The sequence below is a fragment of the Marmota monax genome, unplaced genomic scaffold, assembly GCF_021218885.2.
Source record: "Marmota monax isolate L192 unplaced genomic scaffold, Marmota_monax_Labrador192_F-V1.1 WCK01_AAM20220418_F8-fsc00008, whole genome shotgun sequence".
NCBI lineage: Eukaryota > Metazoa > Chordata > Mammalia > Rodentia > Sciuridae > Marmota > Marmota monax.
Window position 1 is genome coordinate 21,647,727 of NW_026694432.1, and position 25,692 is coordinate 21,673,418.

Genomic DNA, 25,692 nt, shown 5'->3' on the forward strand with positions numbered 1-25,692 from the left:
CACAAGGAAATCCAAGGACCTCAGAAGAGTAATAGTTAGGGAGACTTTTCATTATTAATAACTTATTTTCATAATTTTCCAAGTATCTATCCCATTTGAGTTAGAAAATACTCCCACACTTAGTGGCAACTGTCTTACTTCATAAAATAGCACAGGACAAAATATACTTGTTAATGTGTCAGGTTTTAACTACCAAAACAGTAAGCTAAAATGTGGCTTAACAGAAATATTTTACCTGACTGAAACTTAAACTTCTTTGGAACCTCTAAACCACTGTATAAATCTAAAAGAATATTACTACGGGGATTATGAGAGGTAGAAAAGGGATGGCAGAAATGAGTTTGATCAAACTATGTTATGTACATTTACAAATACAGCATAATGTATCCCACGATTATGTATGATTATAAGGCACTAACTTTTTTTTTTTTTAAAGAGGGTATTACTATGGCCAAGTAGAAAGTAAACTCCTTGAAGACAAGGAACTATGTCTTATCCTATAGCTTCCACAACTCACTGAACAATTAGTTTTTAATGAATGGAACAGATTAGCTTATTTTCATATATTCATTTGCTCACTCAACATTTATTGAACACCAACTGCCTACTCTATGATTGAACCTGTGTTGGTTCAGACTTTTAAAAAACTACACTGAATTTCAGCCCTTAGCAATATGAAAAAAAAAAAAAAATCACCAAAAGATCTTATTCTTGATTATTAACTGGAATAACATTTCTAAAGCATGCTTGAATTTTCAAATGACAGGCATACATATAAATGCAGATAGCACTAATATAATATCTAATATTAATTTTTTTTATATCTTTCCCCTGAAAGAGAATTCCAACACAGCCATAATACTGACAGTAAATATCATTTGACAATCGCTTCAGTAACAGTTGCTGGACTAAAGACCATGATTAAAAGTGTCTCAGCAACAGGATTTTTAAAAAGTAAAACCAAGCAGTAACTGGCTTCTTGTTTTGACTACTCAATTTTTTGTTTATAGTTGTACCAAATTTTAGTTTCCCCTGCCTTTTTAAAAGAATAAGCCAGGGGCTGGGGTTGTGGCTCAGTGGTAGAGCACTTGCCTAGCATGTGTGCAGCACTATGTTCCAATCTCAGCACCACATATAAATAAATTAATTAAATAAAGGTCTACCAACAACTAAAAAAAATTAAAAAAAAAAAAAAGAAGAAGCCATACATGTTAAACTGTGATTGCAACAACATGGCAAATAATATTTGCACAGCACACTAGAATTTATAAAGAGTTTCACAAACTAGAGACATCTTTTTTAGTCCTTAAAACTTATTTAACTGATGGGAAAAATGAGGCTCAAAGTAGTGGATGCTGCGTGTCCAAAGCTGGGATTTTGTGTCTGAATCTGGGTTTCCTGAAGCCTGTAGCCCAGTGCTGTCTTCAGCCAGCTGCTCCCTTCCAGGCTCAGAAAGTTGTACAGGCTGAGAACATGAAATAAGCTATGAAAGGTTAGGCTATGCCACAGTAGACAGTGGTTATCAAAACTGTCAACACAGCCTCAGCATGGGGGGGGGGGGGGGCGGGGGGGGCGGGGATAAACTCTGTTTAATGAACACTAAAATTGAGATTGTTTTGTTGAGAAACAAAATCGGCAATAGATGGTATGAAAACAATTCAGTAGTATTAAATTTGATCATGAACAGAAATTTGATATTCATGAATTCTCAAACATCCTAATTTATATCTAGCCCACTTGTTTGGCTTGCTTTGGAAATAACTGGAAATTTTCCAAATCTCTCTTTAAAAACAATTGGAAAAAAATGTAATCTTGTTCTTCAGTTCAATATTTTTTAATGTAAACTAGAAATCAAGTGAATTGAAATACTCTTTTGATATATGATGCCCCAATCAGGAAAGAGGACGAAATATATTTAGGTTCTTTTATCAACATTTAACTTTAATACCAAACAGAAAAGAGCAGACTGATTTGAGAGCTGAGGTATGGCTGGTTTTTAAAAATTTTACAAATGAAACTGAGTAACTTGCATAGAGTATTACCACTAACCTTTATAGTAATAAAGTTCAACTTCCAAAAGCCATCAGTAAAATAATAGGTCCTCATTAAACAATGAATTCACTTCTTCAATATTAATTCACACTGAGTGGCTACAATGTAGTAAACTGGGTATATTTGTTTAAATACAACAAGAAGCTGAAATACAGCAAAAAACATGTGAATAATACAGGGCTTTCAATCTTCTTGCTATAAATGGAGGTACATCATCTTATGTTACTGTAAATAGCAGCCATTCAAATGCCACAGTTGTCCTAAGTCTACCAACTATGTGTAATACACTTTTTCTATTCTAGTAATGTGAAGTTGTTCAAGTCTTTTTCAACAGCTAAAGAAAAAAAAAGTCTTCCTTTATTCAAGAATATATACTACGTGTAACTTGAAGAGATCTTTCTCCGAACCCATTAAATCTATAGAAGAAATCGTTTTTGCTTTACCATTAAAATAGTCAGGTCTGATAGATTTTAGCATGTATTTTGTTTTACCTACTGCTGTATCCTGGCTGCCTAGAACACTGCTTGCTCACTCAACATTTATTGTTGAATGAATGAATTATTCCTACGAGTTATGGTTCATTACATAAGGGTATATCCAAGAACTTTTTGATTTCTTAATGCTTCTAAACTTGAAGAAAACCCCCAATGTTTATTTACATCGGTCAGCTGCCTGTGGAAAGCAATCATTCCAAATGTGTAAACAACAGCATGTGCAAGGTGTACAGTTATGTTAAGACAACTTGGGTGTCATCAGCTACTTCCCACGTTTCTCTAAGTCCCAGTTAGAAGAGTTAAATTGTAAAGCACCATGAGGACTCAATTAAGCCTATATCTACATGCTGAGAATTTTCCTTGAAGAACTCATTGCTTCTCCACTGAAATCGTTTCTTTTTCAAGGCAAGTACCATTGAGAATGAACATTCTGAAAAGAACCAGAAAATAACAGACGTACACAAATCCGGCTTGGGGACACTATGATAGTCCCTGAGTTGCCCCATGAACCTGTTGTCCTCTCCAGAGGTCTGAATTCAATTTCTATTTAAAGGAACACTGCTTTCCTTTAAAAGAGGGTAGAGGGAAATCTCAGTTTGGAGAAAACCTCTTTTAAAAAGGTTCGAGGAAAAATATCTGCTTGGCATTGTCAAAAATAATGTTTGCTGACAAAACTGACATCAGCCCCAGTTTGGAGCGGGGCCACAGGGCATGATTTGGGGGTATCAGCTTCGGTTCCTGATGCCAAGTTTGGGATCCCATAAGGGGAGCAGAAGGCAAAGAGCTGCAGGCGCGGCCCGGCCCAGGGTGTCCGCAGCCCCCGGAGGCCGGGGCCGCTGTCAGCTCCCAACTTTGTCAGTCCCCCTCCCCCGGGCACAGGGGCCACGCGCCTCGCGCTCCCACCCGCAAACTCCCTAGCTACAGCCGGTCCCCGGCCAGCGGAGGTCCGTCGGGGCCCGGAGTGACTGCCGGGCGCCGCGGGCTGGGCCGGGGGCGCCAGGCGAGGAGGGGGCGCGCCTCCCCTCCCCCCGGCGGGCCCGGGCGCAGCCAACGGCGGCAGGCGGCGGCGGCAGGCGGCTGCTCCAGCCCGCGCCCGCCGCGCCCTCCCGCCCGGCCCGCGGGCCTCGCCACGCCCCGAGCCCCGGGGCGGACCCCCGGCGGGCCGACCCGCGGCTCCCGGGCCGCGCTCCTCAGGAGAGCCCCCGGCGCGGGCGTGCGGCCTAGTCGGGGTTACATAACGGGGACCGGCCCCTCCGGAGCCGGCCAGGGGCCGCGGGGCCGCGCCCGGTGGAAGGGGCGCCGCCGCTCACCTGCCGTAGATGCCCTCGGTGATCCGGTTCCGCTTTAGGGGGCGGCGAAGCTTACTGCAGTCGGCGTTCCGCCGCTTCATCCTCCCGTTGGGGGGCCGGTGCCCGCGCCGCCACCGCCGCCTCTCACCTCAGCCGCCGCCGCCGCCGCCGGCCCGCCCCGCGTCGGGCCTGGACTCTACCCCTGGGGCCGGTCACACAGACATGGAGCCAGCACCCGGGGGGAGGGGGTGGCACGGGGAGGGGGGGCTCAGAGCCTCCTCCGCCTTCGGAAACAAAGAAATGACAATTCCGGGGCCCGCCCGCCCCGCACCCGCCAGCCGCCTGCCCCGCCTCCTTGGTCCCGACGGACGGCCCGCGGGGCCAATCGAAGGCGCCGCTGCGCCGCTGACGGCCAATAGTAGGGCCCGCTGAGGCAAAACGGACTCTTGAACCCGCCTCTTTGAAGGACAGAAGAATGCGCCAATCATTATGGTGTCTGGACCCACGGCTGGGCCTATCAGAAAAGATTTAAATAGAGGCTTATAAATAGGCCCTATAAATATAACATCCTATATTATGCCTTGTTGCGAAGGTACGCCTCATGATTATTGGATTGCGCTTCGCTGCGTGGCAATCCGTACCAGAGCGTACCGTGCTGTGTGGCACTGTAGGCTCTCGTCTAGCAATGTATGAATCGGTTTTCCGCATGTGGGGTTTCTGCGCGGACATGTGCTTCAGTCAGCGCGTCATTATGTAAGGAAGCGTACCGGGAGCAGCGCCGGGGTCCCTTCTGCAGACGCCGAAGCGCTCGGTCAAGCCGGCCGCGTCAGCGCGCGACGGGGGTACGAATGACAAAGCAAACCCCACACACATATACACACACACACACACACACCCTGCCAGCTTCCCGCGACGTGGTGACAGCGCGGCAGCCAATCGGAGGCCGCGATGGGAGGGGCCTGCGCGGTCCCGCCCCCCGAGTTTGCGTCACGGGGGCGGGGCCGTGGGGCGCGCGACGTCGCGCAAGGCTGCCGGGGTGTGTGGGGCGGCGCGCCCCGGGCTCCACGTCCGCAGACCCGGCGGGGCGCTGCGCTTCGCTGGCGCGGAGTCTGTCCCACACGCGAGGGCGCGGCCACCGAGCGTCGGCCCCGGGGGCGTGTGTGCCGGGGGCGGGAGGTGCGTGGCGGGCTCAGGCCCGGTGCCTCCGAATTGGGGACGCCTAGCTAGCGACCCTGCGCACGCTCCGGGAGCGCGGATGTGGTGCCGGGCATGGTGCCGGGCAAGGTGCTGGGCAAGTTGCGCCTGTTGGCTCATTTACTCCTCTAACTCCTCTGCCACGTAGTATGTATGCCAAACAACAACTAGGAAAGACAACGAGGATTTCTTTTTAAGTGGAAAAAAGAAAAGCAGAATGTAAGTCATTTGGCAGAACTGGGGAAAACGAAGAAAAATGGCTGGAAGAGGGGAAACCACCGCTGTTGGCATCGTATTTTATTTTTATTTTTTCTCCCAATTTTCTTCCATAGTTGACATTTTTAATCTATTATTAAATAGAATAGTGCTCATATTAGAAATTTAATTGTGTCTTTTTTAACATAAGCATTTTACACATTATTATGCATCCTTTATAAATGTTTCTGGTGGTTGCAGAACATCCTACCAAGTGGCTTCACTATCTTAACTTCTCAACAACATCGGAGCAGTTGGCCTTGGAGCACATTTTTAAAACTTCCAGAAAGAAGGTGCCCTGTTGTTTTGTCCTGGGACACAGCAGACTTCTCCCTGCCCTATGATCACCCGTTGATCAGCACCCACCAATGCTTTGTCCTCCATTGCTGCTCTCTGTTAACTTCCTCCTGCTCACAAACCTTCAAAGGTTCCCAGTGCCTGGAACAGAAAATCCATTTTCTTTAGTGTGGCATCCAGAGCTGGTCTCCATGGGGAGATACTCTCTTCCATGTCTCCCAGGCCAGCAAGATATCTCTACTGTTCTTCAACCCATGTGCCTTTATATCCCTTCCTTCCGTCTTTGCTTCCACACAGAGCATTTCCATCACTACTGCCTCTGGTGTGTGGTTTCATAGGTGAGGTTTATCCATCCACCTAAACAAAAATCTCCTTGGGCATCAGATCTATACCCTGTGGAGGCAGAAGTTTAGAAAATAGCAAGGGTATCTGCTTTTTCAGACAAGGGTTGAAATTCCAGCTTGGCCACTTACTAGCTTGGGCAAGTTACTGAATCTCTCAGAGCCTCTGATTACATTCAGGTTTGTACTCAGACTGGGAGGATAATGAGCTCAGAACCAGGCATGCAGCAGGTAAAGCAAGTAACTGCTCTTAACAGTACACTTGTTTTTCATCCCTGCCTCTACTCCAATGTGTTGATAGAAGTGACAGAAGTGCACAGTGGCTGGGAGCAATGGGCAGGTGTGGCTGAGGGCTACACAGAAGCAGAGAAAGGTCGGAGAGAATCCCCGGGTGATGGGCTAAGAAGCAGTACAAAGGTCTGGGTTACAGCCTCAATTCAGATGACAACTCACTGGTATCCTTGGCTGAGTCACCTGCCCACCCTGTGCTAGGGTCCCCTCTAGAAATGCTTCCAGCCTATGTTTAAAAGCAGGTCATGATAGCTCCGTTTTACAGAAAAGAAAACTGAGGCTCATAGAAAACAAGATCACATCATTAATGTAGTAGAGCAGTTTAGCTCAAGAATAAACTGAGCACGGGTAAGCCTTGAGGCTACAGGCACAGACCCTGGAGCTGTATCTGGCTGTTGATGCTTAGAGGTGATGATCTATCTGGTGGTAAGGCCGGAATAGCCCTCTTGCCAAGAGTACAAGGAGAGGCCAGAGTAAAACTGTCTTCTCCATATTCTTCACTCCTCTCCACCAGCTCTTTCTTCCTGGCCCATCCTCCCTGAAGCCCCTTTGGCTCTAGCCAGGTGTACTCTGAACCCTGAGATGGGCCTCTGGAATTCTAAGGGCACAGAGAATGCTAGTGCACTTCCTGCCCCCACAACTCACCGACTGGGGAGCAAAGGAGAACCTCAGTGGCCATTTTATAGACGAGTGAAAAGGGGAAATAGTTTGCTCTCATTCACTTGACCAAGAACCAGGTAGGAATTAGGGCCAGTCTCACTTCCTGGGACTTTTTTTTTTTTTTTAATATTTTCTTAGTTGTCCATGGACTTTATTTATTTGTTTGTTTATATGTGGTGCTGAGAATTGAACCCAGTGCCTCACACATGCTAGGCAAGCGCTTTATCACTGAGCCACAACCCCAGCCTTCCTGGGACTTTTTGATGAGCAAGGGATTGGGTCTTGCACTTAGAGCTGAGTTCAGGACAGCCCTGGAGAGAGGTCATGTTTCACAGATAAGGAAAGGACTCCCTGCTTCCTTTAGCAGCTAGAATTCCTTCAGACCCACCTACCTAAAGCTCTGTTCCTGGTCTGCGGGAGTCACAGCAGAGTCCAACAGTGGATGACAAACTCTCATACATGTGTCCATATGGAGGATGTTCACTGCAGTGTTTTGAACAGGGACACTTGGGAGCTAGCTGCATTGCCGCGTGCCTATTATCCCAGCAATTTGGGAGGCTGAGGCAGGGGAATTGATCACAAATTTGAGGCCAGGCTCAGCAACTGAGACCCCTGTTTCTAAAGAAAGAAAAAAAGTGGGGTGCTAGGGCTGTAGCTCAATGGTAAAGCATCCCTGAGTTCAATCGGGACATTTTGGAAACAACCCAGATATTCCACAAAGAGGGCTGGTCAAACAGATTATCGCACATTCCTATCATGGAAGTCGGTGTAGTGTATAGAAAGGTTATATGTAGCACAGTCGCTGCTCCAAATACCGTACACATTTTGTTTTAATCCTCACAAACACTCTATGAAATAGAGATTATTATTGGCCACATTACAGATGAGGAAATCATGGCACAGAGGGGTTAATCCACTTGCCTAAGATAAGTGACAGAGTTGAGATTCAAACCCAGGCAGTCTGTTGCCAGAATCTGGGCTCTTAGCCACCAGACTATGGTGTTGTAGGATTTTTTTCTGACTTGGAAACTGCTCATCATATACTGTTCATGAAAAAAGCAAGTTACCAAACAGTTTGTACTATATAACACCATTTTTGTAGGGGGAATAAAAAGGCACAAATCTACATGCATAGAAAAGCTCTGAGTCAGGTGAAGTGGTACATGCATATAATCCCAGTGACTGGGGAGGCTGAGGCAGAAGGATAATAAGTTAGAGGCCAGCCTCAGCAATTTAGGCCCCACTCTGTCTCAAGATAAAAAATAAAAAAGTCTGGGAATGTGGCTTAGTGGTAGAATAACCCTGAGTTCAATCCGCCCTGCCCCCCAAAAAAGGAAAGAAAACATCTGAGTGGATATATACCCAAAATGTAGTGCCAGTTTTTAGAGATATTGAAGTCATAGGTGTTTTATGTGTCTTTATGTTTTCAGTTTTCTACAGTAAATATGCCAAGTTTGCATGATAATAATAATTACTAACACTTATGGACCATTTTCTACACACCTCACTATGCAAGACTCTGTTCAATCATCATAACAGATTTTTTTCTACTTTACAGATGAGGAAACAGAGACTGACCACATTGCCCAAGGTCACACAGCTAATAAATTAGAAAAGCAAGAATTTGAACCCAGGTGGCCTGACTCCAGAGCTCATGGTTTTAGAGTGAATGAATGGTGATGCCTTAGCCACACTAGCCAGGCATGCTGGGAGTGAGGTCACGTCTGATGCAGACAACCTTCCTGTGGGGAGTGGAGGACCTACCTACTTCCTGGATCTTGCCCAGGCTTGCTCAGGTGAGGAGTGTGGGAAGCCATCCTCACACGTGATTGGGCACCTCCCTGATTGGGTGTGAGGCATTCTGGCTAAACTGTGTCGGAGCTAATCCCCACCCTCTCTAGGTGTGGGGGTGCGACTGACCATTGACCCTGAGACCAATCACTGACCCTGACCTTGGAATGCTGTCCCCCTCATTGGATGGAATTTTCCCTTGAAATTCTTGTTCTCCAATAAAAGGCCACTCCCTGGTGTGCTCTCTCTCCTGCTAGTCTGTGTAAACATCACTGCCCCACAGGGTGGCTCCAGGCAGGAGCCAGAGGGGAGAGCTGTCTTAGACCTGGTCAAAGAAAAGGGTAAATTGAGTTTTGTGTGTTTATTTTGATCTCACTAGTTAACTTCTATGCTTCGAACCTCTTGTATGAAGCTAGCCTGCTGGTGCTAAGGATGCCACTGCATTCGAAAGTCCCCATTCTCACTTGTGCAGATTCTCATAGGGGAAGGCGATCAACAGATATATGCACAAGTGAAAGTCCACACTGTGTCAGATGGCCACGAGGGCTGTGGAGAAAGTGAGGGGAGCACAAGGAACATAAGGGGTGGAGTAAGTGCTGCCCTTTGATTTGATTTGATTTTTAAATTTTTGAGGTGGGGTCTCACCATGTTGTCCAGGCTGGCCTTGGACTTCTGGGCTCCAAGGGATCCTCCAGTGTCACCTGCTTCTGCAGCAGCTGGTACCACAGGCACATGCCACCCGTGTGCTGGCTGTGCTGCACTTGGGCATTGGGGGAACCCTCCTGAGAGGGGGCGGGGAGCGCAGGGCTGAGGGACCAGGACCCGAGGACCCTGCCTGCCTGCAAGGGGTATGAGCCCGCAGGTATCTGCCAGGAGGCACTTGGGGCAGAAGGAACCAAGCTGCCAGGAGTGTTTTCATTCCAGCATTTTATTATGAAAAATGTTAAACATACTATCCTCCTCCCCCGGGGGGGAGGGGGGGACAAACAAAGACTGGAAGAATTTTGCAGTGAGAAACCAAAGGCTGCTGCCACGATGTAGAGTGCTCATGTCGCATGCACAAGGCCCTGGGTTCCATCATCAGCACCACCCACACACACCAAAAACTGATAGACCCAACCTGATCTTTACTTAAAATTGGGAGCCATCTTGCCACAAAGTCATGAAAAGATAATTTCGGGTTTACTATAAATTACTGCAAATTCTGAACCTGCTTGGAATGCCTGCCCGTGCCTTGAACTTACCCATGCCTGGCTCTATGACCAGAGAGCAGCACTCTCTGAAACTTTAGTGACACCTCATAAATATTGGCCTTCCCTGGCCAGACAACGACCCTCTCTGAGGCTCTAATGGTCCTCATAAATTCTGATGTTGGGGCCAGCAAAAAATGTAAACTACCATTAGTGTGATGCTCGTCAGAGTTCTGTTATCTGTACCCCCCCTTTTGTGTAACTTTCTGGGCTCTAAAGCTGGGCTGCAGGAAACTACTGCTGCTGTCTTGTTCCCACCGTTTTGGGTGGGAGAGGCAGCCCGGCCGGTCGAAATAATAAGGTTGCTTTAATTTGATTTTAATTGGAGTCAGTGGTCTTTTCTTGCATCCTGGTCTAACAGAACAACCCCAAACGTCTGAACATCTGGAATTGTCATCATAAGACAGGGACCTTCTTCAAGGGTCAGAGGGGAGGGAAGAGCAAAAATTCCACCTGTGACAAGGTCCCTCCTCAAGAAGTGAAGACCTTCTGTTCTGGATGCTGCGTGGCCCTCTGCAGGCTCAGGACTTAAGGGGCCACACAGCTCAGTTTGCCAGCTGGTCAGTGCACCATCAGGGCTCTGGGCACAGGGGCCACAGGGCCTGAAGATCTTTCCGCGATCATCTAACTGACACTCGGTGCCCTTGGCAGGTGGGTCCTTGCTTGCTGGTTCACAGAGCCACTTATCCTGGGCCCAGGCCCGTGAAGGGTCACATTCTTTTATCTCCTGCCCAGAGGGTTTCTCCTTGGGAAAATCCAGTTTGTATCAGTGCTCAGAGGAAGGCTGGGAATCACAACCAGCGTCACCTGGTGGGAAGTGGAGACCCTTGAGCCCCGGAACCAGAGCCCGCTCCCTCATTAGCTGTTGGAGTGGCAAAGGGCTTGGGATTCTATGTTCCTAGAATTCTAGAACTGGACAGACCTAGGAGTCACCTGGACTGGAGTTAAGAGGTTCAGCCTCAGGGTGTCAGGACTACCTAGGTTCATCTCAGCTCCGCGGCTGAAGGGCCCTGTGGCCTCCCGCAGGTCACCTAACCTGGCTCTGCATGAGTTTCCTCCTTTGTAAAGTGAGACCAACAGCACCACCTCACAAGGGCCAAACCTTGAAAGGTGTTCAAAACAGTGCCTGGCCACGGCTTCCTACATGTTAGCTCTGAAAACACCTAAGACAGGAACATCCTTGGTTCAGTGGTTTGCAGCCATGTCATGGTTTAGATACGAGTGACCCCCAAAAGCTCATGTGTGAGACAAGACAAGAAGATTGAGAGGTGAAATGATTGGGTCATCAGAGCCTTCACCCGGTGAATTTGTGAGAGAGAATCCAGACCTGATTATAAAATGAAATTTTAAGAACATGATGAGAAAACCAATGGTGGGGGCTGGGGGATATAGCTCAGCTGGTGAAGTCCTTGCTTTGCATGTACAAGGCCCTGGGTTCAAACCCCAGCACCACAAAAAAAAAAAAAAAAAAAAAAAAAGGTGTGGGGGGGGTTAAAGTTCCACCCCCTGGGCAGCCTTTCTGTGGGGAACCTGATTAACTTTGGTCCCTACCTATTGGATTGTAAGTATCTGTCTCCAGGAGCCTGAGGATGCCTTGTTGATATGTAAACACCCCTGGGCAGGCTCTGCAGGCCTGAATTCAACAGGTGCCTATGAAAAGGGTCTTTTCTTCCTGTTTTGTTTTGTTTTGTTGTTGTTGTTGTAGATGGACACAATATCTTTACTTTATTAATTTATTTTTATGTGGAGCTGAGGATGGAACCCAGGGCCTCACATGTGCCAGGCAAGTGCCCTACTCCAGAGCCCCAGCCCTAGCCCCAGCCCTCCTTCTTACTTGAACTCTAGGAAGGTAGCTACATCACTTAATTACTAGGCCAATTAACTGCTGTCTAAACTATAACTTTGTAGTTCGTAAAAATAGAGCTCTTAGGAAGATAAACTCAAGTCATCTTGAGATACTGCCACCTGTGCAAAAGGCCGCTTCATGATCATGGTGTTTTACGGTCTTTGTTCTGCACCTGTGAACTACTTACCATAAAATTTCTGCACATGGTCTTTGGTCATGGAGGCCAAGCACTCAAACCCACCAATGTTGTGATGGTTAAGTTGGGGTGCCAACCCGTGTGACTCAGCTTGGGGCCCAGAACTTCAGAGCACTAGCTTGCCCAGGTCTGCTGCAGGCAGATAATAAATAAGCCAGAGTTCTCCCACCAAATTAATTCCCTCATAGGGATTAACTGGGCAGGAACTGAAGGCACATAAGGTATGGTCTTGTGCCTCTGGGGAATACAAATTGTCCTTGGGTAGTGGAGTCTCTCTCTGCTTCCTGGAGCCATATCCTGAGCCATTCCCCCCCACCCCCAGCCGTGATATTCTGCCTCATCCCTGGCACAGAGGTAATGGCCGTTTATGGACTGAGACCTCTGAAACTGTTGTTGCCCAGAACTCTCCTTATCCCAGATTCCCGTCCAATAACGAGGACACAGTCTTGAGAAAAAGGAAAAAGACAGTTTATTGCTTGGCTAGCAAAGGAGAAATACAGGGGACTCCTGTCCCAAAGACTGTGATTCTGCCCTTCAGCAAGAAGAGGGGGCTTTTATAGAGGTGATTCAGAGAAAATGAGATTAGGGAGGAGAGATCAGGAAGGAGAAGATCAGGGAGAAGAAGTTTGGGGAAAAGAAAAAAAAACATGTAATTCAAAGCCACAAAGCCATAATCAAAGCATCAAGTGAATCCGGGTTACACTATAAGCCCCAAATACCTTTTTCTCCTCTAAAATTGTTCTTGTCTTGGTTATAGCAATGAAAAAGCTGACTAAAACCATGCATGTGCTAGCACTGCTTATTATTATCTTATAAAATTGAGAATGTACTATACATACTGTTCAATAACTTGCTTTTTACCTAAGAGTATATCCTGTGTAGCACTTTTGATAAACTTAAATCTTTTGCTGTGTATGTTCAGAATCGTCATATTGAAGACGAGTTGCGTGCCCTACAGTTCACCTAACCAGTCTCCTTCCATTGGACATTTAGGTTATTCCCATGTTTTCCTTCTCTAAATAAAGTTGCACTGACCAAGAAGTGGCCAGTGCCAGTTGACTATGTGATCTTGGCTATGACCTCTGTGGGTCTTAGTTTCTTCGTGTAAAAGAAAAATAACAGCCAGGTGCGATGGTGCACGCCTGTAATATCAGTGGCTCCAGAGGCTGAGGCAGGAGGATCCCGAGTTCAAAGCGAACCTCAGCAACAGTGAGGCACTAAGCAACTGAGTGAGACCCTGTTTCTAAATAAATTAAAAAAAAAAATAGGGCTGGGGATGTGGCTCAGTGCTCCAGAGTTCAATCCCCTCCCAGGTACCCACCCCCAACACACACACACCAAAAAAAAAAAATGACAGGTGAAAAACCAGCCTCTACCTCAGAGCAAAGCCTGTCCAAGGAAAGGGGCGTGACCCTTGTCCTTAGAAAGATCCACAGAGGGCTGGGGATGTGGCTCAAGTGGTAGCACACTCGCCTGGCATGCGTGCAGCCCGGGTACGATCCTCAGCACCACAAACAAAGATGTTGTGTCCGCCAAATACTAAAAAAAAATATTACAATTCTCTCTCTCTCTCTCTCTCTCCCTCTCTCTCCCTCTCTGTTTAAAAAGAAAGAAAGAAAGACCCACAGAGCACTCCTAGGCACACACCCACCCTTCGGAGTTGTTTATCTACAAATAACAGGAGAGATCTGCTGTGCCAGGTGTCCCTGACTCAGGCTAGGTGAGGACCCATAGCAACCCCCTAGCAACCACCAATCAGCATGAGACAGGGAAATACCTGGGATGCCAGATGATCCTCCCAGTAGTTTATGGTGGTTGATAACATGTTGTTCCCGCCAGTGAATGTGCTAATCATGTTTTAGAGTTGTTTTATGATTTTCCCGCGGTGTTTGATGATTTGCTAAGAGATGCTATGATTTATGTGGGGGTCCCTGCCTCCCCCAGAGAGTGTATAAAACTGCTGCAAACCCTGGACTCGGGGCCTCAGCGTCACTAGTTGCTGTGCAAGCAGAGGACCTAGCTAGCTTGCAATAAACACCTCTTTGCTGCTAACATGGATCTCAGTCTCTGATGGTCTTTTGGGGGTTCTGAATTCAAGCATAACAACAGGTTCCTCCTGGGTGTTCCAAGACATCTCTGAAAGTAACCCTCAACTTATTCTTTAGTGACAGGGTGCTTGGGACCACACAGCAGTTCTTTTCACTGGACAACAATAATGGTGAATAAAGAATCCACTGGGGTTGGGCCATCATCTGTCAGCTCCTAGCCTAGCTCTACTCTCTGGGGATCCACATATCATCTATACTCAGTGGCTAGTGACTGGGGACAGTGTAGAAGTAAGGAAAACCCAATCCCCCCCGCCCCCCCATGCTGACCCTGCACAGGCTTTCTGCACAGCACAAGGTGTGGGCCATGGGGAAGTCAGCTGCAGGGTCAGGGCTAGGTCGGGCCTCCTAAACCCCAGCCAGGGAACTGTCCTCAGCTGTGGGATGGGGATACTGAAGTAGACAGGGGCAAAGGACAGAGAGGGCAGATTACAAATGATCAGTGGGAAAGAGGGGGCTAATTCAAAGAAAAGGAAATGAAATGCTAATACTCTCTGCCCCCACTAAGGTGACTGACGCCTCCAGGGAGCAGCTCTTCCCAGCCCCAGGAGCTGCTAATGAGCACCCTAGGAGCTTCCTTTCTTGCCTTTTCATAGGCAAGAAAAGAGGAGGAGGGGGGCTGAGAAGAGAGGAAACCTAAAATCCCTAAAGGGGAGACACCTGGACCCTCGGCAAGAGCTCTTCTGGGTCCCCTCCTCTCCAGAGGAAGAGGAGTCCCCCGCCTTCTTCTGTCTCTTAAATAAAATTTGCTTTCTAGCTTGCCTCCGTGTTTCTCCTGTGTTTAATCTTTTTTTTTTTTTTTTTTGGAAACAGGGATTGAACTCAGGGGCACTTGACCACTGAGCCACATCCCCAGCCCTATTTTGTATTTTATTTAGAGACAGGCTCTCACTCAGTTGCTTAGCCTCTTGCTCTTGCTGAGGCTGGCTTTGAACTCTCCATCCTCCTGCCTCAGCCTCCTGAGTCTCTGGGATTACAGGTGTGTGCCACTGCACTCGGCTTCAGGTGTTTAATCTTCAACAGTGGGAAACAAGGACCCAGTCCTGATGTTCAAGACGGGCATCAGTGTGGCCTTCTTCAAAGGCAGTGTCATGTTTACAGAGTCCTGGGCTCTGTGACAAGGTGACCGGAGGTGGGCAACTCCAGCCTAGGGCTGGACCCCCTTTATTTCACAAGAGCCAAACCCAAGCCTCATTTCTTCTCCCTCACCTTGAAGTGGCACCCCCCCCTCCACAGAAAAGCCCTCTTCATCATGGCTGATTTTAGGACTGTCAGGAAAGAGTCTCTGCAAAAGAGTCCATTGTAGATAAACTTCCTATTTTCGTGTCACCCTGCTTACTTGGCCACTGGCCGAGAGAAGATACCAGCACTCCAGGTGCTGGACACTCCCTTACTAGTTTTCACAAACATATCCAGTATAGTACTTTGAAGAAATGTGCAAAACAAGGCCTGTGGCCTTGAGCTGGGCTTCACAGAGATGTCTACATTTTTAAGGTAAGTTACAAATGGGCTCCATGGTAACAGCTGTCAGGGGGAGGAAAGAAAGGGGAGAAGAGGCTCTCCCCTTCTCAGGTGCTGTCCTTGAAGAGTTAACTTGCCCAAAACAGTGAAAGAAAAAGCTGCTTTTATGTGAACTTCTGCAGACTGTGAACTTCTGAGCCCCTCCCCTTACACGCTGGGTATAAAACTCTGAAACTCCCTGAACTCGGGGTTCAGGGGATTGATTGATTACAGCAAAGGCTGTACCCTCTGAACCTAGCTGCAGCCAAATAAAACTGCTTCCTGCTATTGAAGCCAGATTTAAAATTAGGTAGTCAGTGTAGTTAGGTAAATCGGGTCTAAAATCGAGTGAAATCTAAAATGGAGGCCGTGTTGAGAATGAATTTCCAGAAAAGTTGAGCAACTCTTGGAATGTTAATGAAGCCCAGGTAACAGCCCCCAACAGATTTGAAGATAGCCCATCCCAAAGAAATGTTAATGAACAGCAAACTTGACTCAGAAGTGCCCAGATTACTTCTTTGGCCCGCCTGTGTCCCAACCCTTCGGACCTTCCCACCTACATTCCATCACCAAAAACTATAAAAAGGTGAATACATTCGCCCTTCAACGGATTCCATCTCTTGGGTCCCCTTCTTCCTCCAGGAGAAGTCTTTTCTGCTGTCCTTTAATAAACTTCTAATTTTCCACTCTGACCTTGCCTCGGCAAGCTTCTCTGGTGTTATTCTTCAACATTGGGGAAGCAAGGACTCCTCACCGGTCCACAGTGGTAACGCTATCTTTGGTGCCTCGCCTCATTTGTCCCTACAACAACCTAATCTTATAATGCTTAGAAATGAGTAGATTCAAATACAAATTCAAATAGTGGTAACTCTAAGCAGCCAGGACCTGCCTGAACCCTCCCCAGAACTTAGTTTTGGGTTTTGTTTCCATTCATTATGTTCTAGACAAGGGCTCACAGGGTGCCCTCTTTGTTAGGAGATGGTTTTATTTTTATTTTTTTTGCATTTCTGGGGCCTGGGCCCCTGGGACCTCGTACATGCCAGGCAGGTGCTTTACCCTGAGCTCCACCCCAGCACATCCCCCCAGCTGCCTCACAGGGATGCAGGCCACGTGAAGGGGAGTAAAGGGGATTGTTTTGCTTGGGGTCTGGTAAATAGAGGGCCCCACTTTAAAATGATCGCAGCAGGAACTTGCCGCAGGAATGACAGGGAGACTTGGATGGATTAATAGTGTCAGGACCGAGATAGGGATTTAGGATAAGGAGAGAGACCTGCAATCTAGAGGAACACACCCTCACACCATTGAAATGCAGAATCCAGCCACCAGAGGCAGGAAACTCCGTCCCAAATCTGGACCCACGCCCTTGGCCTGTGCCCTTGTAAAATGAGGGAAATACACAAGTGCAGGAAAACTGGTAAAATTGTGCAGCTCCTCCCTGACCCACCTCCAGCCCAGCCCCTGATACAGCCCTTCTATAAATATTGGAACCCCTACCCAAGTCAGGGCTGCTTCTGGCTCTGAGACCACCCGCATTCTCCCTTGAAGGTCTGTCTGCTTCCTAAACCAACCTCTGTCCATGCCTCTGTCTGGCTCCATCACACAGGCCGAGAGCCCCACTGGTCCAGAGTTGGGATCCCCCTCTCTTCCGGGGCTCCATCCCCATCGGGTCCCTCTGCTCTGCTTCGGCTCTGTACACAGGCCAGTGGGATCCGCCTTGCATCCTGAGATAAGGGCTTTGGCGGGTGTCTCCCCTACCACGCCCTCAAGTGGGTGTGGGGGACCCAGTGAGGGCTGTGCTGGTGGAACCCCTGCCCAGCGCACAGAGACGTGGCAGGATGGGCTCCAGGTACCCGCGGTCGATCCGGAGCTGCCTGCCCCTGTGGGCCCTGCTGCTGGAGGCAGCTCTCCTCCTCCTCGTCTTCTTCACCGCCTATGATGTTCCCTTAATGGACCAGAAAACCTTCATGGAGGCCTATCAAGGTGAGGGCCACACCTCCCCGCTGGGGAGGTGCTCACAGAGCTTGGGGCCTCCTTTTGGGTGTTCCCCAAATTCCCTGGACCAAAGGGTCTTTGTGATTCTCAGCTTCTTTGCTTCCTTGGCAGCAAGGAATTTCGCGTGGTGGCTGTTGATCTGGGGAGTTTCCTTCCTTTTGGGGGTCCCTCCTGTTCCTTCCGGTACTCTTTTGCCCGCCCTCCCCTGCCTTCTTCTCTCTTAGTGGCTGGAAAGTCTGCATTCTGCCTGCAAAACCAGAGCCAGAAGGCATGACTGAAGGAGCATGTAGGATGGTGGTTATTTTATGTGCAGCTAAAAATATCCAGAGACTGTGATGAGAACAACTATAAACAAGACAGATGTCCACCGCGGTGTGACTTAGGTTTTTTTTTAAATCTTGAGACATATTTCAAGTCTCTCATTGGGCTGATAGATTGTTAATAGCAGTAGATGGTCTCCTTGCAAGATGTCCTCAAGGTAGCGATGCAGCCCGAGTCCAGATGTGTGCATTTCCTAAGTGATGTCAATGGAATAGAGAATTGGATGTGGAGGGGAGGCACCCAGGGGTCCCCGGCAGAGGCAATGAGAACAGAAGCAATTCAGGGAAGGGACCGCCCACCCACTGAAGCCTGGCTCTCAGCACCCCAGGAGCAAGACCTAGGCATAATTTTATATATATATTTTAAAGAGAGAGAGAGAGAGAGAGAGAGAGAATTTTTCAATATTTATTTTTTAGTTTTCGGTGGACACAACATCTTTGTTTGTATGTGGTGCTGAGGATCGAACCCGGGCCGCACGCATGCCAGGCGAGCGCGCTACCGCTTGAGCCACATCCCCAGCCCACTAGGCATAATTTTAGTTCATTAAAAAAAAAAATTAGTTGTCAATGGACCTTTATTCTATTTATTGATACAATCATGCACATCCAGCTTGGGTTCCAGATACCTGCAGGTTAGAGCTGGTGTTTACTGAGCACCTACTTTGTCGGTACCAGGCAACGCACCATGTGCTTTACATTAAGCCTCACGGCAACACTATGACGTAGGTCCTATTATGGTCTGGGTTTTTCACGAGGAAACTACCCACGTGGACGTTAAGTAATTTGCCCAAGGTTGCCCAGCTAGCCATAGCATAGCAGATCTAAATTTAGGCACCCTGGTTTTAGTTTCTATGCATTGAACCATTGTGTTCTGTACAGGACGGTCACTCATTTGTCACCTAACCAGGAGGTGTAGGAGCCACTCATCCAAACCCACAGGTTGGCACCTGGGACCGCGTTCTCCACCCACTCTGTGCTGCTAACCTGAGTTTAAAGTGTCCTCAGAAACTCGCTTCCTATGGAAGCACAGGGGAGGACCCGGGGCCCGGGCAGGGAAGACAGGGCGACAGGGAGGGCTTCCGAAGGGAGGTGGACTGCCCAGCCAGGTCTCTGGGCTCCATAGGAGTTAGCCACGAGGGAAGGGAGGGCAGCCCCCGGAGGCGGGGACCAGGCCAGGGTTCCACATTGTGGTGTTGCTGGAGCAGAAAGGGGGAAGCAGGGCGTGGGGGCCCCAGTGGTTGAGTGGGGAGTTGGCCTCCATCCTGCTGACAGGACGCAGGAGTGTCAAGAGCTTGGGTTTGGACCATGGGGAACCCGAGGCATGAGACCAGTGAGGCGTCCCAACTGTCCACCTGCAGAGGGCTTCAAACGTCTCATGGTGCTCACCTTTCTTTTTCTTCTTCCCATGATGCTGGGGATGGAACCAGGGCCTCCCATCTGCTAGGCAAGTGCTGCCCACTGACCGCACCCCAACTGTAGGCAGGTGTTTTTGAGCATGTCTGTCGACCCAGCTACTTGGGAAGCTACTTGGGAGGCCGAGGCCAAGAGACCCCGGGCCAGACTGGGAGCACAGCAAGACTCTGCCTGAAGAAAAGCCTATATGTGTGTGTGTATATATATATATCTATAAACTATGCACACATTTAAAATGTTTAAAGAGATCAAAATGAAACACATGATATTCAGCACCTTCTTAATCATTTCAAGTTGTCTTCTTTTAAATATTTATTTTTTTAGTTGTATTTGGACGCAAAACCTTTATTTTACTTATTTATTGTTACATGGTGCTGAGGATCAAACCCAGGGCCTTGCACATGCTGGGCAAGTGCTTTACCGCTGAGCCACAGCCCCAGTCCTCTAGTTGTCTTGGTTAAGTTCCTGTCAGAGCTGACTTTTTTTTTTTTGGTACTGGGGGTTGAACTCAGGGCCACTCAACCACCCCAGCCCTATTTTGTATTTTGTTTAGAGACAGGGTCTCACTGAGTTGCTTAGAGCCTCGCCCTTGCTGAGGCTGGCTTTGAACTTGGGATCCTCCTGTCTCAGCCTCCCGAGCTGCTGGGATTACAGGTGTGTGCCACCGCACCTGGCCAGATCTGACTTTTGATGAACTTTTTTTAGCCTCCGAGTGACTGGAGGGTTGTGCAGGAGGCATCTTGCTCTTCCCTTCTCTTTCTGTCCTCCTGGCTGGCCTTAGCGATTGGCCCGCCATCTGTGTGTCTTTGCAGGTGTCAGTTAAGTCATGCATGAGTCCATTTTGTGTAGGTTAGTTGAGTTAAGCCGAGGTAGCTTGATCTGTCTGTCCACTTAATCTAATCCCGGCCATGTAAACTATAGTAAATATTTAAACCTGCCAAATCGAAAAAGACATTTTGAGTCAATCAGGAAATTTGGATATAACATGAATATTGTATGACATACAAGAAAGATCGCTGATTTTGTTAGGTGTGGTAAAAGCATATGTTTTTGTTTTGTTTTAAGATCCTATCTGTTGATAAGCATATTGAAGTGGTGTGGTGTCTGGGGTTTGCCTTATGCAAAAATAAATAAATAAATAGACAGATAAGTAAAAGATAGAGAGGAGTAATTTCATGTGACAGTCATTGAAATTTAGTAATAGTAAGTGGGATCACCATGCTATATTCTCTCTCTCTCTCTCTCTCTCTCTCTGTCTTTGTATGCTTACCATTTTCTGTAATAGTTCAAGAAAAAATTTAAAAGCTCTGCCATTCCTTGCAACGTGATCATGATGAAGAAGCACTTATCGACCTTCCCAGTAGCCCAGTATTCCCTCAGGACAGCTTCGGAGCCCAGGATCGTGGAGACTGACAGGCCAAGCACATTGAGGGGGGTTCTGGGTTGACCTGAATATTAAGTCGTTGCAAAGTTGCAAACCGACTAAGTACTTTTCTGAAGAATAACCTAGACCTGTGGTTCTCAAAGTGTAGTCCCCAAATAAGCTGTCTCAGTATCCATGAGAAATGCAGATTCTCAGGCATACTAAACAGAAATTTTGGGGACGGGGCCCAGCCATCTGTGTTTTTAAGAACCTTCTAGGAGATTCTAATGCACATGAAAGCTGGAGACTACGGAAGCTAGACCAGCTCAAATTTTGCCTCTGCAGCTTATTAACTGTGAGATTTTAGGCAAATGATTCAACCTCTCTCTGCCTCTTTGCAACCTCTGTCACATGATGACAATATTTATTGCATTCAGTTATCAGAAGGATGCCAAAGAATAATTATATAGATTGATAAACAGTATCAGCTTTTACTACTATTATATCATTATATATATATTTTAATTTTTATTATTGGTTGTTCAAAACATTACATAGTTTCATTATATTTTTATCAGCTTTAATTTTTTTTTAGGTGAAAATGAAACTAGAAATGTTAATGGTTTCTTGCTTCAGCCCTGTGGATGTCTGAGACATCTTCCGAGGTGTGTGTTCCTTGTTCTACTGACCTCTGACTGTAGATGAGGTCAGATGAGGTCAGATGAGCAGCCGAGTTGGATAAGATCAGCTGTACTGGGTGAAAGAGGGAGGAGTCAACCACGTGTCCATGCGTGTGATTGGTGGATGGCTGTGCCATTCCTGAGATGAGAAGTACAAGGACAGGGAACGGATGTGGGGCAAATGCACAACGATGTGTTCCTTGTCGTCTTGAACAGAGGTGCCTGTGTGATACTGAGGAGAAGCAAAGTACACTGATTATCGATGGCACCATAACAACCATCTCCAAACTTAGTGACTTAAAATAGCAACCATTTAATTTGCTTATGACTAGGATTCTGTGACTCAGTAATTGAGTGGGGCTCATCGGATGGACAATTTTTCTGGTGGTTTTGCTGAGGGTCACCCTTGCATCTGTACTGGGGAGGTTTAACTAGGGCGGGATCATGTCTCATGACCTCATCTGCCTGTCAGCAGTAAGAACTGGTGTCAGCTAGGACCTTGACTGTGGCGGTGGGTTCTCCCAGACCCTCATCTGGCGCTAGGAGCCCCCCCACAAGTAAGAGAGGGTAAGCCCTGGTGTGGGGTGCTTGGCAAGCCTCTGCCTGTACGAGTCTACCGATGTCCCACTGGCCAAAGCCATGTTTCATTGGGGGCTGCCTCACTGGGAGACCATCCCAACCCTGTGCTGTCGACACCACCCGGTGCCCTGTACTTCTCAGAGGCACAGAGAAGGGCTACAGGAAGACAGGAGGACTTTCCCAGTGACATGGAAATACCCCAAACCCTGGCACCTTCCATAGCTCAGTCTTAGACTGTCCCTCTGGGAAATCTCCTTTCCTCTTCCTGAGCCGCTGCTGGTGGGAGCTGAGTGGGTGTAGAGGCCGTGGAGGAGGGAGGTAGGCAGGCTGTGGAGGTCGTCCCAATCAACGGAGGGGAGCACAGGGTGGGGGTCCATCCCAGAGCCTGGACACAGAAACAGGCCCAGGCTTCAGGGATATTAGTGCTCACTTTTCCATGGGCCAGAGGGAGGGGCACCCCCGCAGGAGGCCGCTGGCCTTGAGATGCACTCTGAGAGGCGAACTGCATTATCCACAGTTCATTCTTTGCAAGTGAATGACCAGGCCTGGGGAGGGAACAGTCTTGTCCAAAGCCACACAGCTGGTGACTGGCAGGTGCCGGAGTGCCCCCCCCCCCCCAGGCTGGGCGAAGCGATTTGCAGGGCCAGCGAGCTCAGTGCCCACAAGGCTCCTCTGAGGGTGGCTCGTGCCATTGTTTCCTCGACATTTTACTGGGACACAGGCGGAGCCAGGCCCTGAACCCTGGCACCTGCCATAGATGCCCACACGCTTCGACACTGTTCGGTCCACGCTGTGTGGAGAGGCAGGATCTCACAGTGGGGAGGACTGTCTGAATTCACACCCTGCCCCCTGCACTGGCTGTGTGGACCGGCCAGGTAAACAGCACCGTGTCTCCCTTGATCCAGATGCAAAAGGGGGTCCTGGGCTGCGGAGGGCGGGGCTGGGAAGCACTTGCCCTGGGGGTGGGCATCCTCAGTCCCTGCTGTTCACAGGGAGGCTAGCCTGCTGCCTGGTTGGGCCTTCTTTCTCCAAGTCATGGGGTTTTCATTAACCTCTCCAGAAGGCCTGACTTCAAATCCATCTCTGGGCCCAGTCCTTGGGGGCCCCGCAGCACACCCACTTCTTATCACCCCTGAACACCTTGCGTCCATTAGCTTATCAGACCCATGGCTGATGCGGGCGGTTGACACCAATGGAGGTGCCCTGAGTGGGGCCCCAGGGAGTGAGTCAGGAGTTGAGTGGGTCTGGGCCCAAGAGGAAGTGAGAGGGTACAGGGGCCCGGGGAGGAGGAGCCTGAGCTGAACATCACCCACCAGCTGCGGTGCGTGGGCCCTGTCAACAGCTCCTGGAAACTGCTGCCCTAATTTCCTCTTCTTGGCAGGGCACGATTCCCCCCTCTAGGACAGTGCGGGGACTTGGGGAAGAAGGCCATGAGCTTTGACACCTGGAATCAAGTTGACATCTAGGCCATGAAATCTCCCCTCCCCGGCCCTCTTCTTTGACTTTCTAGCCCCAGGGCCCCACCTCTGCCCTCATCCTGGGGAGTCTTCATATCTCCTCCCTCCCCTAAATGGCTCTTCAGAATATTCTAGAGCTGCAAGGACCTGTAGGGCCTGTAGCAATGTGAACCCCCAGCTTCCACGTGTTACAGATAGGGAAACCGAGGCCTAGAGGAGGGACCCTGCACCAGGGGTTCAGAGCTGGGATCCACTGGGGTGTGGGTGGCGTGGGGAAAGTCACACATTCTCTTTGGTCTCCCTGAGGAAAATAGAGGGCTGTCCCTTATCCCTGGATCTTCAGTAGTTCTGGGCCCTGTGCAGACAACATTACAGCAAAATGGCGGCTGAGCTTTGTTTAACAACAGTGTCTGACAAAAGGTTGAACTTAAATATCTCAAGTGGGGTGTGCTGTGCCACAGGCCTCCCCATTCCCAGTGGTGCCTTCCATTGGCCGTTGCACCTCCCTGTGCCCCACGGGCTCCTGAAGGGATCCTGCCCACCTGCCCTATTGCCGGGAGGACACAAGCTGGAGATGGACACATTTCCTGCACCGTGTCTGGGGGGCGTACAGAGTCGGATCCTCCTAACCCTGTCCCCACCTACTGTCCAAGCCCCCAAATCCTGGGGTGGTCGTCCTTCCTTGGGGCCTCCTGAATCCCGGGGTTGTCTGATTGATCTGGAAACGTCAAAACCACCCAAGGTACCCAGATGTGGAGGACCCTGGATGTGTGCCCTCCTCTATGGAAGTGGACTTGAAAGGATTCTGTAGGATTTTCTCACTCTCAAGATAGCGGGTGCTCTCTTTCCCTACAAGTAGCTAATCCTTGGTTTCCTAAATCAATCTCGGCTTGAGCCTTTAAATAAATAAATAGATAGATAGCTGGCCTCCAAGTCCGGGGGCTCTCCAGGTCTGGGAGGGCTCAGTGGTGAGAACTTGCTCAGCGTTATCAGGGCCAGGCCTGGAGACCAGAGGCAGCGAGTTCTTATCCTACTGATTGTCATCATGATGGTAATGAACAGCTACCGTTTATCAAGCGTTTTCCTTGTGTCCGGCCACACCAAACACTTGAACAGAGTGTTAATTCCTCCAGAGCTGCCAGCCCCCTCCGGGGAGGGAAGAATCGCCCCCATTAAGCTGAAGGAATGTAAGCAGCATTTAAGGCCACGAGGTGGACATGTCCACCAACGTTTTAATAGGTCAAATCTGGCCACCTGTTGGCAGTTTAATAAGGTTTAACCTGATAGGAGATGATGGAGTCAGGACCAAAAAGAACCTCTGAACCTGGAGTTCATGCTTTCTTCTCTCCTCCCCCTCCTCCTCCCCCTCCTCCCCCTCCTCCCCCTCCTCCTCCCCCTCCTCCCCCTCCTCCCCCTCCCCCTCCCCCTCCTCCTCCTCCCCCTCCCCCTCCTCCTCCTCCCCCTCCTCCTCCTCCTCCCCCCCCTCCTCCTCCTCCTCCCCCTCCTCCTCCTCCTCCTCCTCCTCCTCCTCCTCCTCCTTCCCCCTGTGTGTTCTGCCTCCATGCTGGCTGCAGAAACTTTAAACATGGAAAATAAAAGAAAGTAAAAGACTCCCAAACCCAGAGACAATATCCATAGAAGGAAAAAAAAGAAAAACCCTTCAGGATCTCTCTCCAGGCATTAATACAGTGCTTATTGACACAGTGGCCTGTGCCCTTCTGAGTCCCTGTGTGTGTTCTACCATGTGATTCTGGCAACCCGGTGACTGAGGATCATTTGTGTCATTCAATAAATGTGAATGGGAAGAGGAGGGAGCGGAGAGCGGAGATGTCAAAGGCAGGGGCTAGGGCCAACTGTAGGCGGGTTACTTACAGCCTCTGCACCCTGGTTTTCACATCTGTAGGAAGGTGATGGTAACCTCCTCAAAGGCTGTTCTGAGGACCAAGGGAGATGGAATATGTAAAGTGTTTAAACACTGTCAGCACATCATATACACTTCATATTCGGAGGCTCAGAGAGGCTGAGTAACTAGCTCAAGACCACACAGCTGGAAAGTGCTCATTTGAACCCAAGTTTGCCTAGTGCTACTGTAAATCTGCCAATCATTTTTCAAAACTAGAATCAAATCAAAGTGCTCGATCTTCCTTCTGTGGGGGCTCTCCCTGCCATCAGGTGGGACTTTTCCACTCCCCTGCCTCAGCAACCCCCACTCAGGCTCTGAGGCCAGGAAAGGCGAGGGACACTGGATGTTTTCTGCTGACCCACCAGGATCCTCGCAGCTGATGGCAAAGGAGAGAGCTGCTTTCTGGGAAGGTAATTTGGTTCAT

General features: G+C 48.8%; 2 protein-coding genes and 1 long non-coding RNA gene across 6 annotated transcripts in view; 2 read left to right on the top strand and 1 right to left on the bottom strand.

Annotated features, from left to right (window-relative positions):
- Maco1 (macoilin 1) overlaps nt 1-4,090 on the bottom strand; it is a 63,185-nt gene extending 59,095 nt beyond the window's left edge. The window contains exon 1 of one of the 2 annotated variants that reach the window (XM_046468814.2): nt 3,857-4,080. In XM_046468814.2, the coding sequence (XP_046324770.1) occupies nt 3,857-3,936 (80 nt within the window). In that variant the 5' untranslated portion in view covers nt 3,937-4,080. Of the gene's footprint in view, nt 1-3,856 lie in introns of both variants that reach the window. The other variant, XM_058571048.1, reaches the window with a different exon arrangement.
- An 833-nt stretch (nt 4,091-4,923) lies between these two features.
- On the top strand, nt 4,924-8,902 carry LOC124109727 (uncharacterized). The gene is made up of 3 exons (XR_006857083.2): nt 4,924-5,248; nt 8,432-8,669; nt 8,775-8,902. It is a non-coding gene; the product is annotated as an uncharacterized LOC124109727 (long non-coding RNA).
- Nucleotides 8,903-17,324: 8,422 nt separating this feature from the next.
- Nucleotides 17,325-25,692, top strand: part of LOC124075360 (RH-like protein) — a 38,384-nt gene continuing 30,016 nt past the window's right edge. The window contains exon 1 of one of the 3 annotated variants that reach the window (XM_046418893.2): nt 17,325-17,541. In XM_046418893.2, the coding sequence (XP_046274849.1) occupies nt 17,397-17,541 (145 nt within the window). In that variant the 5' untranslated portion in view covers nt 17,325-17,396. The remainder of the gene's footprint in view (nt 17,542-25,692) is intronic. The other 2 variants (XM_046418895.2, XM_046418892.2) reach the window with 2 other exon arrangements.